The sequence below is a fragment of the Peromyscus maniculatus genome, chromosome 20 (assembly GCF_049852395.1).
Source record: "Peromyscus maniculatus bairdii isolate BWxNUB_F1_BW_parent chromosome 20, HU_Pman_BW_mat_3.1, whole genome shotgun sequence".
Taxonomy (NCBI): domain Eukaryota; kingdom Metazoa; phylum Chordata; class Mammalia; order Rodentia; family Cricetidae; genus Peromyscus; species Peromyscus maniculatus.
Window position 1 is genome coordinate 35530748 of NC_134871.1, and position 14782 is coordinate 35545529.

Below are 14782 nucleotides of genomic sequence, written 5' to 3' on the forward strand. Positions count from 1 at the left end.
TACTCAACAGAGGGTGGTACTTTTACACATTGCCTCCATGGGGCATTTCACAGCAATGGGGAACTTCGAGTTTCTACTATGGGGAGGGGTAGAGCTGTGGACTAAGCCCACCCTTCAGCCAGAGCCATCGCTCTCCTTCGTGAAGTTCTTTAGGTGATCACACCTGGAACAGGGTCTGCTTATTAGAAGAAGGCAGAATTCTTTGAAACCTACTGGGTAGCTCAGAGGAGGTTCCAGGTCTGAGGCAATGCTGTTTTCCAGCCCAGAACCCAACTCTCCCACTTCCTTCTGCCTGTCTGATTGTGGGTATCATCTGTTTCTTCTGTGACATAGAAAAAGTAATGGAGCTGCCTTCTAGGATTGGTATGAGGATTAACTATGCCTGTCCAAGCCCACAGCATGGGCTCAGAAAGCACAGGCTACTGAGATCATTAATCGGCTGTGATGATTAAGGCAGCTGACTCTGGCTCTTGACCATGAGCCCCTAATCCGTGGAAAGGAATGTAAGGGGGCATGTCTTGAAGAACATGACATGGTACAGATGAAGATGTGCTAGGGGTAGTATCCAGAGCCCAGATCCAGCCAGGATACAGGCATGAAAGCAGAAGGACTCCAGGCAGCCTCCACACTTACACTTGGGTGTATGGTCCTCACATACCACAGATGACCGAGAACGACTCCCATGCAGGCAGCCCAGTGGTCTCACCTGCTCCAAACAGCAGTGATGGGACAAACAGCACCTAAGACCAAGGAAACCTTTTATTGCACAAGGTTGCTTCACAAAACCCCTTCCATGGAGTCTTCTTTCTCCATGCTGCGTGAGGTACTAAGACTTGCCAAGGACTCTTTTCCAGAGTAAGGCTGACTACTACACACGTCAAAGGCTGTTTAGGTTGTGTACAGTGTCAAGAGGCTGCCTCCAGCATAGCATCAACCCCACTGTGTATACCTGGATTTCTACATTTTCTTTGATTTTTCATTATGACTCTTCATAGCAAATACACTCATCCTTGTACCTTTCCAGCAGATGGGAGTGAAGGAAGGGAGCCTCTTTAACTTACACAAATCTTCCATGTCAGTACAGTGACTCTACTTCATCCATCCTTCTATTAATAGAATATTTAGCTTCACACCCATAGGTCACCCCTTTAACCTTCAACCTGAAAGAACGTGGGAGCCATGAGGACCTTCATCCAGCACAGGGCCTAGCATAAAGTAGGGCCCCAGCAAACACAAGTGAATGAGTCAGTCCTGTGTTCAGATGCACCTGTCTGGCCTGACAAATCAGGATCTCCTCGGCCAGAAGCTATCCTTAGAACACTTGTGAAGGCAGCAGTCAACAGAGGTCTACAATTATTCCCTAGTGCTCCATTTTTAGCTATCCACAGACCTTTAAAACCCACTGGACAGCTAAGGGGGAAGTTCTAGGTCTAAGACAACTCTCCCACTTCCTTCTGCCTTTCTGATTGTGGGCATAGGTTGTTTCCTCTGTGAAGTAGAAGTAATAGAGATGCCTCCTAGGATTTGTGTGAGGATTGACTGTGCCTCTCAAGCACTCCCTCCTGGAGACCACAGCCCAACCAAGGGTGACCATACTTGTAATCTGTTCTTTCTCACACAGCAGGTTTACCAATTTTGTTGCCAGGCCAGAAGAATAATCCTTCCTCACACACTCACATTACCCAGTAGCTGAGGTCAATGTCTGCGCCATTTGCAGCTGCCCACTCCAGGGGAGCCATGCTGTCTTACATGAGTATTTCCCATGGTTACAGGGATGGGGTGGGAAATGAGCACAATAGTTGCTATCTAAAGTCAGTATCATTGGGAATCATAAGCAATCCACATGTTTATGCAAGTTACCTACTCATGACTTACAGAATACATGGTAGTGAGATTATGTTCTTGCAGAACGTGACACCAGTGTGACAAACTGCCATTCAGAGTTTCCATCTATAGCTTTCAGTTTTAATTTCTTCCTGCAGATGTCAGAAAGCCATACCAACTTATTGTCCCAACCATTCACATTACATATTTTGATAAAATATGGTCAGTGATCAGTAGGCACCTCCAAAATTGCCTCAATGGTTCTCCATGAGAATTAATAGGACAAAGAGGCTGCTGTTGATGTCTCTGTCTTCATTATTGTACTAAAGAGTTCTGTGAACGCTCGAATCTTGACATTATTCAAGGTCTCTCATTCATGGAGGACAGAGGTCATGTAGTGGAACCTCATTATATAAACACACCCTTGATCCCACTGCAACTTTAACTGCTAGAACTAAAATTTCAGTAGTGTCATCTGGCGGGAGGTTCTTTTTGGAGTTGAGGTCCTTCACTGACAGCCTGGAGAAAAAGAGTAAAGCACTAAGATGGGAGTGGCTGGGTAGATGGGTGGATGGGAGAGCAATCTAATTATCAGTCTTCCAGATCCTATCAACTGTTCTCTTAGAATATTCTTTCAACTCAGGGTGAATCCCATGTAATTACCTATTTTGTCTATGTGCTTTCGTCTAATTGCCCATCTCTTTCACTGGGCAAACTTCTATTGGTCATAAGAGGATTTTTTTTCATTCCTATTTTAATCATTTTTATGTCTCTACTACCTTGCTGGATGCCTGGCACACAGCAAACCCCCAGAGATGTGGGCTGAATGTGTATGTAAGTGAAAGAATGTGTATATGAAGAAAAGGATATTCCCCATAAGTGATGGTTATAAAATTTAGCAAAAACACTTCCAAATTTTTAAGAAGATAGCTCATAATTTGCCTTTTTCTGAGTTTACCCAATGCAGATCCCTATTCTCTATGTGGACTGTTGCACAAGAGGTCGGTCTAGAGTCATCTAAAGTGTGTTAGCAAGTGAGTCCTTCTAGGAGGCAGGGTAGTCTGTGGTTGTAGTGAAACATCAAGAGATCTGGCTCAGAGGGGTGAAACCACAAGAAAACACATACCATGAACTAACCTGGGCCTACAGGGTCTCAGAGAGACTGAGCTGACAATGGGGGACTGATCTAGGCACTCTGCATATATGTTACAGTTGTGTAGCTTGGTGTTCTTATGGGACTCCTAACAGTGAGAGCAGGGACTGTCTATGAATTTTTTAACTGGCTTTTGGGATCCTACTCCTCATACTGGGCCACCTTGCCCAGACTTAATACAGGGGAAGGTGCTTAGTCTTATTGATATGCCATATTTTGTTGATATCCATGGGAGACCTGCCTTTTCCTGAACAGAAAGTGGGGAGGAGTGGATTGGAGGAGGGGTGGATAGAGGAAGGGTGGGGAGAGGGACTGGAAGAAAAGAAGGGAGAGGAAACTGTGGCAGGGATGTAAAATAAACAACATTAAAGAGATATCTAGCTCAGTTTGACTTTTCCCTTCCCTAGATGAATGGCTAACCTCAGCTGCTCATCAGGAAAGTGGGTCTGCAATGTTACCATGACACTCTGTGTGAAAACAGATGTCCAGAGCCAGCTCTATGAGAAACTTGAAGGAAAGCCTAATGCAGATGAGAGCCCCTACAGATGCTAGCAACTTCATTGCCATTTGTGGACCACCCTTCCCCATCCATACCTGTCCAGGGTATCCCTTGGCTCGCCTCTTCCTTCTCTTCCACAGTAGCAGCCATAAGATTCAAATTCCTCTGGGCAGTGGGATGTTAGACAGAAGAGCATCTCTCCAAGCTGCAGCAGGGCCTGCATGCTATCCCCATCACCCAGATGCAGGAAGGCCAATCTGTCACAGGCTAGTTAAGAACACAGACTTTCAGGAGAGTGAGGGCAGAGTTCCAAAGAGGAGCAGAGTTCCAATTGTATGAGAACTATTTTAGGGGGATCCTGTATCCCCAGTCTTCTGTGCCTTGTTCTCTTCATTTCAGAGAACAAGTCTTCTTCAGTTTGGCTTCTGAAGCGCTATTGAATTCCTTATTAAATCTCTATAAAGAATGGGACTTGTCGGGACTGAAGATGCTCTGTGGGCCACATCCTATTATTTAGAAGAGCCTAGAAGCCTGCAAGGTCTGAGCTGTCCTCTTAGGCTTTCGGGACATACCACATTAGTCAACCTGGTGGCCTTGCCTTTCTGGCTTTTCTCACTCTGCTCCTGTCTTTCTATCTCTCCTCATACCCTTCTTCATCTGCCTACAACTTTCTAATGAATTCTCCACTGCTCTTCACTGGACACCATAGGAGACTTGCCCAGATGTATCCTACTCTGGCTGGGGCTCTTTCCAGGTGCAGGTCCTTTGGGAAGGCATCCAAGGGAGGAGAGAAGGGATGATCATCAGTACCCAAGTGCTTCATCTTTCTACTTAGTCACCCATACACAACATGGATTGCAACCAAGCTCCAGGTTTCTAGGCTAGTAGAAGCAGAGGGATGAGATGACAGAGGCAGGGAGCAGAAAACCCTGTTTCCTGCCCAGACTCAGCCTCATAGCAGCTGAATGGCAAAGGTAAGTTTTGAACCCTTGTGCCTCAAAGAGCTTGTCTAGTAAAGGGGAGTGGTGCCTTCTAGTTGCACCAGCAGGAAAGGTCACAATCTATAAGGCACCCTAAAAGGCTTTGTTAACAGCTAGATAGAACTTTCCAAGAGCAGGGAGGCCAGATCCTCCTGGATGCTAGCTCTCACCTACCTTTTCCATTTGTCTCCTGAGAACCATTATCAATGGATGATACTTCCAACCTCAATGTTTTCATGCCAGCAGGGGCACGGGTTGCACCTTCAGCAATGGCAACAATCTCTGCAGATCCTGAAAATACACCACTTATATTGAATGGTTTAGAGTTAGTCACTCAGACATTTGCAGATGGACACGTGGTCAAGGTCAAATGCATGCAGAGACTCAGAACATGTAAGGAGAGTGCACCTCACATTGTATTTGCAGACACAGGCAGATTTTTAGAGACTCATGAATTCTGCATGAATATCTCTGAGTTTTCCAGACATAATACTTCCAGGAGCCTGAGCTAGACCACCTGCATGTCAGCTAATGGATGAGAACTGTAGTGATCTTTCAGGCCTGAGATTATATTATGCTTACAATTGCACACCTGCCACAGGACCCATCTAGATGCTCACAAGCATGTAAAGAGGCAAAGAGACCGGTGGGGAAAGTAGGGTGCCACATGACAAGAGCAACAGGGACTTAAATCTTTGAACCCTTGATCTTCTTGTCCAAATACTGCAGCTGCTTCTCATCATATTTCATAAGATAGTGTGAAAGTCCTTCCTACAGCTTTCCAGGCTGCCTGATTTCATCCTTTGTCCAGTAAAGCTGTTGGGGCAAGGTGTGGTGGTTTGAATGAGAATGGCCCCCACAGGCTCATGTTTGAATACTTGGAACTATTTGGGGAGGATTAGAAGGTGTGGCTTTAAGAGGAGCTGTGTCACTGGGGGGCAGGCTTTGCTATATCAAAAGATTGGCACCATTCCCAGTTAGCTCTGTTTCCTGCTTGCTGTTTGAACTGTGAGCTCTCAGCTGTTGCTCCAGTTGCCTACCCCCTGCTACTTCTCTGCCATCATGGACTCTAGTCCTCTGAAATAGTAAGCCCCAAATAAACTATTCCTTCTATAAGTTTTCTTGGGTATGGTGTTGTATCGCAGCAATAGATAACTAACTAATACCTGAGGCTGCTAGGAAATACCTTAAACATTCAAAGTATCTGTTTTTACATAATGGAATGATAAGTAATTTTAAATGGGAAACTAAATGTAATTTTACAATCACGTCTTTACCTGAGAACTTCTCATTGCTTCCCTCCAATGTGTCTTTCAATTCTACATGTGTACTTTATAGAGGAATATAGAGATGTGATGTGTTCAATTCTTTCTTCTGTTTGGGACTTGGTCTGAGGCTCATTTGGAGTGCATTGGTTTCACATTTCTACCTATGGCAAGGTAGGGAGAGCCAAATGTGCTTACCTGGAGTTGACATGGTCCTAGCAGCTTCCACACCTTGAAGATCTCTGACAGAGTCTGCCCCTGTGAGAAGACAGACAGAATGAGTGTCAACTGATGTGCTTGGTCTTCAGAGGCATAGCACTAGGCCCAGACTGACCTGACCCTCCTCCCACTCTGAGATTTCCTAGGGCAGCTGATGCTATCAGGGTAACTAAGGGGACCAATGGGAGCCTCCAAACATGCTTGTTGGCAAATGCAGCAGCAGACTGCAAGGCAGGGGAACTTTTAGAAATGCAGTGAGACTGTGGATTCTGCAGAATTTGGAAGGGAAAATATTGAAAGAACAAAATAGTATGTGTTTAAACAGAGCAGCAGGAAGTCCAGGGGAGTGGAATTGCATGGTGCTCGAGGAGAGTAGTTGAGCCATGGGTTTTTGTGAGGTGAGTCCTTCTTAACTCTTATAAAGCTCATACTATGTTCCAAATGATATAACAGTAAGAGTTTTGTTCTTCTGACTCACTTAATGGCAGCTCACAGGTCAAAGCCTGCTCCCCAGTGACAGGTCAGGGATGTCCTGCTCATCCACTCGCAGAGATGAGAAAACAGACATACAGGAGAGTTAAGACACTCCTCAAAAGTTATGACGTTAGGTAGGGGTAGGATGCAAAGCCAAGCCAGGTTGAGACCTCAGGCACCATGCTAGGTCCACATTTCATTTCCCACTGTACTGTGAAGAGGAGAGATGGTGACTAAACCAGTCTCAGGAAAGGGGAGCACTGACTTCAACTTAACGTACTCGTGGGTCAAGACAAGGTAGTGTTGTATAAAACTCAGGCTTTGAAGCTGACTGATGTGAACACAGTTGCCACATCAAAGGAACATCTGGACTATCCTCGGCTGCAGGCTGCCTACTCTTTTCAAAGCAAAACCTACCAGCTCAGACCCAAGGAGTGCTGAACTGACACATCCTGGGTGAGTGACCCCACCCTCAGAGCTTGTCTTTCATGGGATAATAACAGGACTCCTGGGACAAGGGGGAATCTAGACTGTGTGTCTAATGCCTGCACACTGGAGACCTTAAATGATGGTGCTGCCCATCAATCAGGAACCACTTACTTAACCAGCAAATAATTACTGTCTGTTGCTTACAGTCATTAATAAGGAAATTGATACTAATCACCATGAGCATGTCTGGTTAAGTCAGGTTCACCAACTAAACTTTGGCCTAGATAGTTTTAGGTTTGATGGTCATGCTTGCATTGGATTCAGAGCAGAGGCCAGGTGACCATGTTTTTCTAACTGAGTGACAGAAAATTTCAGACTCCTGCACCTCAGTGTCCTACATATTCTGTAAATGGGCACCGCACTTCCCCTGGGGCCCCGTCCCATACTAGCCACTGGAAAAGAGCACTTGAATTTAGGCAGAATCTCCATTCTGCCTAGCACGGTCCTCTTGAATGTTCCTTCTGCTTACTTGTCCTGGAGAGTGTTGTCGGTCTGTCTGCTCTCATCTCACCAGCCACTGTGGAAAGAAGATAGCACTGTATTATGGGTCAGACTACGCACCTGAGCACAGCCCATGGTCGGGGAAACAGACTGGGAGTAAGAATAGAGGAACAGGGAAATAGCAGGTTCTTGGAAGGAGGGCTCTGTAGAGTGCATACATTGAGAGTAAGGCATGTATTTATTATGCCTACTAAATTTGGGTTTCAGATGAGCAAAGCATAAATTCCTGGCACACATATATCCCAAGCAAGACTTGGAGGGCTCATGGAAACATATGTATTGTTCATCCAGGCAAGCCTGCACCATCATGCTTATGATCCTCCAGAGGTGAAGACGGAGGGGCAAGAGAAAGCTGAGGGAGTAGAAATGGGTACCTGGCTCAGGAAGGACCAGGGCCTCTGACATTACTCAGCTCCATGATAAAGCAGACAGGGAACATCTTGGATGATGATGATGATGATGTCATCAAACCAATATGGATTGGCACAAAGGAGACAAGGGTAGTTGGATCATCAGTTCCCTTACACTTACCTTCTCCTGAGAGGGCTATCTGACTGGTATCTGTGGGCTTCTCAGGAACCCCTGGGAAAAGAGAGCCTCCAACAGCAATGACACCCCAATACACTGTCAAAATAAAACCTCAGGGGCTCTAAGATGAACAGGCTGAGTACTACAGGGCCAAAGAAGGCAGGATCTATGAAAGGTGTCACCAGGGAAGAGTTCTCCATTCTAGCTGAGGCTTCCTTGGCTCTCTTACTCCTCCAGGAGCGTAGAGTGCCCAGCACTGCCAACTCGGAAGAATTACAACCACTGAGGGGTGGAGGCAGAGGGCTACCTGGGACACAAGGTGAAGGTCGGAAGGGTGTATGGACCCAGGAGCCCCGAGGTAAAAAGACCCTTGCTAAGGCAAAGCACAAAGATCAGAAACACTAAGAGTATTGAGTATAGAAGATGCACAGAGATACAAAAATGTACACACATCCTTATGCACACCCCCGCAGTCATACAAGTGCACCCACATACCCATGCATACATTTACACTCACACCTATTCATGCACCATGTACAGCCATGTTCACATGCATGAAATATCTTCATACCTATGCACACTCCCACACAACCCACATGCATCTACACCAACACACACACACACACACACACACACACTTCAGCTTTCTCTTTAACAAAATTACACAATTGATTTTAGGAAGGAAACCTAAGCCCAAGGAAAGGATAGATGAGATTCCAAAGTGACATGGGATCCATCCCAGGTGCCTAAAGGTATTGGTAATGAGAGAGCATAAAAATTCTGATAAACAAGGAATGGCAGCCATAAACTTGACTCTTATTTTTTTTCCTAAGACCTACATTTTAAAGTAAGAATTATGACTTATTAAGAGTCCCCCCAAAGACTCACAGGATAAACAACCTCTTCTCCTGAAAGAGTCACCTCAGTCAGGCTGTGCCTTCTGCTCGGGCTCTGGGGAGGCAAGGAGGAAATAGACGGGGAGAGGAAGTATGGTCCATAGCAGGGAGGCTTCAGTAGCCAGGCACACACAGAGTGGGAACTTTATTTACCCAAGCTTGAGATGCTGCCCAAGTCCCATTGTGTACCAGGCCTCTGACTACACAGAGAGAAAGAACTTGGGATCTATACCCTCAGTGTATTAAATTCACATTTACCCACTAGCCAGGGGTAGAGTTGGCACTAGGACCTTTGGATACTGGATATTTGCATTGCTCTCCTAGCAAAGGGAGACAGAGTCAATGTCAACAGTGGTGTCAGTCTCTGTGAGCCAGGCCACTGGTAGAGATGCCTGTGCCAGCTGCTACCATCATAGATCCTTTATAGTCCAGAAAGAACCAGCTCTGTTGGGAACTTTACCTCTAGGTAGCTCAGTCACTGGGGCTTTGCTGCTAGTGGTCTCTACAAGGAAACACATGGGGAAGCAGATACAGCAGTTGGCTGGGAAATTGACAGACACCCAGCCACACCCAGTCCCACCTCAGCTTCTGCCCTCTGCTCAGCCCCACTGTAGGGATCAGTCCCGGTTGTCCCACCTGGAGTTTGAGCCAGGCAGAAGGAAGCATCCAGAAAATTCAGCGAAGAGTTGATGCCAGACTGAGCCAAGCACTCAACAGCAATCTTGTCACAGGTACACAGTAGGCGCTCACAAGGATCCTCAGATTCTGTGCATGCAGCAAGATAGAAAGATCAAACTTGGAATCCCAAGAGGTAATGGAGGCTCCAACACAGAGCTCCGGGTCTGCTCTGTCTAAACTTGCTCCTCCTGCCATTTTCTGATGATGGTGTCACCTCTTTGGTTTAGTGGAAGCAACTTGGGAGTCCTATGCATAAGATGTGTCTCACATGCCCAACCCACTAGGCTGGTGTACTAGCTCCACTCGTATCCATTTTGAGGGCTGCCCATATCCTTACACACTCTCTCTCACCATTCTCTGCCCACTCATGTCAGCGGCCCTCACACTAGTCTTTCAATTTCTGGCCAGAATAGGTCAAGGCCTAGGGTGAGATGAGGCGAGTAACTCAGTGGTAGAGAGCACTTATCTAGCACATAAGAGGCCCTGGGTTCCATCCTTAGAGATACAAAATATAAAACTAAAACACTTTAATCGAAGCATGTCTATTGGTTCAGAACCCCTGAATGATTTCCCAGAGTCACCTAGGAAGTGTTCTGTGATCATCCTTGCCCACCACCTCCATTTCTCCTTGGGTGTCGTCTTTGTTCACACACTTCTTACCGCTCCTTTCTGCTCCCCAGTCCACATCGGACACCTCCAGTCTGTCTGTGTTCTGCTCGGTCACTCTTCTCCCACACAGCCATTAGGACTGTTATACTACTTCTGTCTTTGCTCAAGGAAGTTTTGAATGCCCTTCCTGTTTAAACAGAGTGTCACCCAGCCCACCCTCTACCATCTCCCTGACCTTGTTTCCTCCGCAACTTCTGTCACTGTCTGAAATATTTGCAATGTTTGACTGCCATGGTTTGAATGAGAAATGACTCCCACAAGCTCATGTGTTTGATCGCTTGGTCCCTGGCTGACAGCATAGTTTTGGGAGACAGTGATACATTTAGAAGGTGGAGCCTTGCTCGAAGAAGTGGATCACTAGGTGGAAGGTCACTGAGGGTCTGTTGGGGATGGCCATCCTCCAGGTGTGGCATGGATGTTTCCATCTTGAAATTAGAGCAACCGTGATAATCTACATAAGACCTTCACATGATTAGGCTCATCAAATTCTCCCAGAGAGAGAAGGAAGGGTTCATGATGCTCATGAGGTGTTACAAGAGAACACTTAAGAGATTCTCCAGAAGGCCAGTTGTTACAAGATACCCTGCCTCTGCCCACAAGGATACAGAAGCAGTTAGGAGTTGCTGGATGAAAGAGATATCTTCAGTGGGGTACCAGTAACTGAACCATGTACCTAAAACCCCAATTAAACTAAGTGGTTCACCAACTGGACTTGAATGGAATTATTCTTGGGTCTGTTGTCAGTGCCTTTCAGGGGTGAACAGATGTTTGTCCACCACTGTCCCCCCTCCCCAATTAATGCAATATGCTAAAAGCTTGAATGCTCTGCTTTCAGACTGATGTCATACAACTAACTGCTTTGTTCTCCTGAGGCCCCAGAAAAGAGCTTCTTCCACTACAATGCCTTCCTCACCATCATGGACTATATTATACTCTGACTCACCAGCCAACTTAAACCTTTCTAAACTGCTCCTATCAGATACTCTATCAAGGGCACAAGAAAAGTAACTAATGCACTGACCATCCAGAGAACAGTCCAGAAGGTCAGGAGACCCCCCTTCACCCCCATACACATATGGATGCAACGGTCTCACATGGGGAGATACTCAATATCTGTTTGCTGAGTGCATGGATGAATGCCCTTTTCCATGTCCACTGGCTTCTCCCCCGCTGCTTCCTCAGTGCCTCCCTCTAGCTTCTGCTAATGCTCCAGGCTCTACCAGGGTTAGTACCTGGACTTAGGAAAGACTGGGGCCTTGGTTCAAAGCCTGGCTCTACAGCTGAGTACCTCTGTGACTTCAGCTAGGTTGTTTAATCTCTCAGAACTTTCTTACTCTTGTCTGAAAACTGAGAGCAGCGGAGCCTATCTAACAGGTTGATAGGACAGAAGGTCAGAGTTACTACACATGAAGACCAAGGCTCAATCTAGCACCTCACCATGCTATACTCTCTCATCCCTCTATGCCTTTGCCTATCCAACTTCTTCCAGGACCACCCAGACATGTGAAATAATATTCCTAGTTATCATATTCCCATGGCAAACAAGGTGCTTACACAGGAACATTAGCTATCCACCAGCCACTTACAAAGAGCAGCCACCCCCAGCTTGGCCACTCATCTCTACTTCTATCTCCGCACATGGCAATGAGTTCTTACTATATACCAGTCACTGTAGTAACCATTTCTCACGCAGGCCTAATTTAATTTCCATAACATCTCTTTGAAGGAGGTTTTCTCCTCCACATTCTGTGGTTAGGAAGTTAAGGAATTTTTCCACTCTAACATAGTGTATAAATAGCAAACTATTTGCCACTTACAAGCTTCTACAGTCACCACAAGTATAAATAAATGATAAAAGAAATGATATTCCAATAAACCATTGCTTCAGTCATAAAAAATAACCATTTCACATGAACTATATGTGAATCACAAACACATCAATCAACTAAGTACCAACCATGCCACTGCTGATGGTGTTAACAGTGTTGGTGGATCCCACAAGGACCACAAGGGTCATTTCATGCCTCTGCTCAAGGAGGCCTAAAAATGCTCACCACATGTGATCTGTTTGCTGATGCAATCCACATCTGCACTGAGCTTGGCAGGGTCCTGGAGACAGTCCATCTCAGCAGCCTCCTCATAGCACCTACGATGCTGGAAGCAGCAGCTAAGGCAGACCAGGCAGGATCAAGGGAGATCATGGTTAGCATAGAGACAAGCAGGGAGCCTAAGATCATCTTGGTGTCTAGATACCTGGTTGTGATCTGGTTCAATGCTCATCAGGTGCACACGTACACACACACACACACACACACACACACACACACACACACACACACCATGCCACCTGCTATCCTATATGCTTCAGATGGAAGTTTACATCAGTCTTGCCCAACATGCCAGCTTCTGGGCCAGCTACATGGCCCTGGATCTCAGCTGGAGGACATGGTATGAAAATGGCTCAGGGGAGGTAAAGATGGATTTGGACTGGACCTTGACTGGGCACTCTTTGGATGCTGCTTCTGCAGTGGACACAACATTCTACATCTATGTGAGTCAGTGTTAATAGCAACAACTGTCTCTCTCCTCCTGCTTGCTTAGCCTCACACAGGAGCTTGCTTCTCTAAGGAAACTTCATTTGCTGGAGGTGTCAAGGGCAACTCTATTGCTTGCTTAAAATAACCAGTGATGACAAAGCCAAGGTCATTTTGTAGAGTAATTTTATACCCCTGAATAAGGAAACCAACACTGGAAGTCAGGTATGGTAGTGCCTATCTGTAATCCCTGCACTAGAGAGGCGAGAAGATCACAAGTTCAAGACCAGGCATGGCTATATAAGAAACCCTGCTGCAAGAAAGAGGAAGAGGATAAGGGAGAAAATAGGAGGACGAGAAGAAGAAAAGAGGGATATGATGATGATGATGAAGAGGAGGAGGAGATGATGATGAGGATATGGCAGTATTTAACCTTCAAATGACCAGAGTTAAGGTGAGAGAGACCCCAGCAGCTATTTAGAAAACAGAAAGAGGTAGGTCATTAGTCAGTGAGTCAGACAGCCTTTTAGTTTTTTGTATGTGGGTCTCTGTGTGAGATCCACAAGCTTCTTACAGCACAGGTGGTTTCTAAATCACAGGGCGACACTGTCACTAGAAGGTTAGTGGGCTCTTACAATGTAGACAGGGTCATAGAGAACACTGCAACAAAGAAAACATGGAGAAGTAAGATGCCCTTGGATATATATATATATATATATATATATATATATATATATATATATATACATATATATTCTGCCTAAGGAAGATTATTTGATTTAAGAAAACATCTATTTCAATAAACAACAGCAGATATTTGGGGAGTTTAGTGTGCAAGTTCAAGGAGGAAACAATCTATCTTCCAGGATATTTGGAAACACCCACTTTATTGACCAAAACGTACAAAGTAACTGAAATTAGATGCAGCCCACCATCCCACTAGTGTGGGGACACAGGTCCTTTGATAATTCTTTCTGTGTAGGAGACAGTGATGAATGACTCCTTTATTTATTCTATTCCCAGGTTTCTTGGGTGTTCAAAGAATGAAAGAAAATAGGCATGGGGAACATGACGGGAAATTGTGTTCGCAGGAATGGCCCTGGCCTCACATGCCCTGCAGAACCAGCCCTTTCCCATCTCTGTGTTGACTATCTGATCCTGATCCCTAAAATAAAAAACTAGCCCTGTGGTCCAAAGGCAACCTGTATCTTCTCCTGCAGGTTTGACAGTGGGGATAATTAGTTGTTTAATTGCAAAGCTACTATTCTTTGTCAACCAAGCATGTATTCTTCTCAATTCATCTGTTTTTAAGCTCTGAAAAGGAGCTGGAGGCTGATCATCTCCTCAGTCAGTGGGGTCACTAGTACTGGGAGCACAAAGAAAGGACAGGGTGCATTCTGTCTTTAGAGAACAATGAGTGGAGTTGAGAGACAGGCGCTATGCTCACATTTGTCTGTGTAACACGTGTAAGAAAGAGAAGCTCAGAGGATTGGAGAGCAAAGAACGAAGGCAACTGAGAATATGTCCTTCAAGGATAAATGCCAGGACAGGTATGAGCTGCCTAATATGGGAATGCCAGAGATGCCTTCCTACCTTCTCTGAGGTCACATAGAAGAAAGAATGAACATGCCTCATGGCATTGGATTTGGGGCACAGGATAATGTCAGTGGAATAGGATATTAATTGTGGAGTAGAGATCCAGGTTCAGTTTTCTATGTCTGAGTGCTTTCTGTTGCTGATGCTGTTGCTATGGTTACAGCCACTGTTACTACTGTGCTAGCCCTGTTCCTCCTGTGTTATGGCTGCTGCTATTGATACTATTACCCTGGTATTATTACTGTCAGTATTGATACTACTGCAAATACCGTGCTACAGCCATTGCTGCTACCATCCCCACTGTTACTACTTGTCTGAGCCCAGTCTCGTTTCCATGGTTACTGGTACTCTTGAGCTTCACAACCAGATACATTTGCAATGCCTTCAGCTTATAGTTAAGTAACATCAATAAGGAACAGAGAACAGGAATTGCTGAGTCATAGGTAAGAGTCCTTGAATTTGAACACATAGTAACAG

The 14782-nt window shown here is 45.5% G+C and overlaps 1 protein-coding gene across 1 annotated transcript in view; it reads right to left on the bottom strand.

Annotated features, from left to right (window-relative positions):
* The window catches only part of Oc90 (otoconin 90), a 29720-nt gene that overhangs the window by 1766 nt on the left and 13172 nt on the right, over positions 1–14782 (bottom strand). The window contains 9 exon segments of the mRNA XM_076555680.1: positions 634–740; positions 3572–3743; positions 4631–4747; positions 5920–5979; positions 7373–7420; positions 7936–7986; positions 9289–9330; positions 9465–9593; positions 12230–12342. Of these exon segments, the coding sequence (XP_076411795.1) occupies positions 634–740; positions 3572–3743; positions 4631–4747; positions 5920–5979; positions 7373–7420; positions 7936–7986; positions 9289–9330; positions 9465–9593; positions 12230–12342 (839 nt within the window).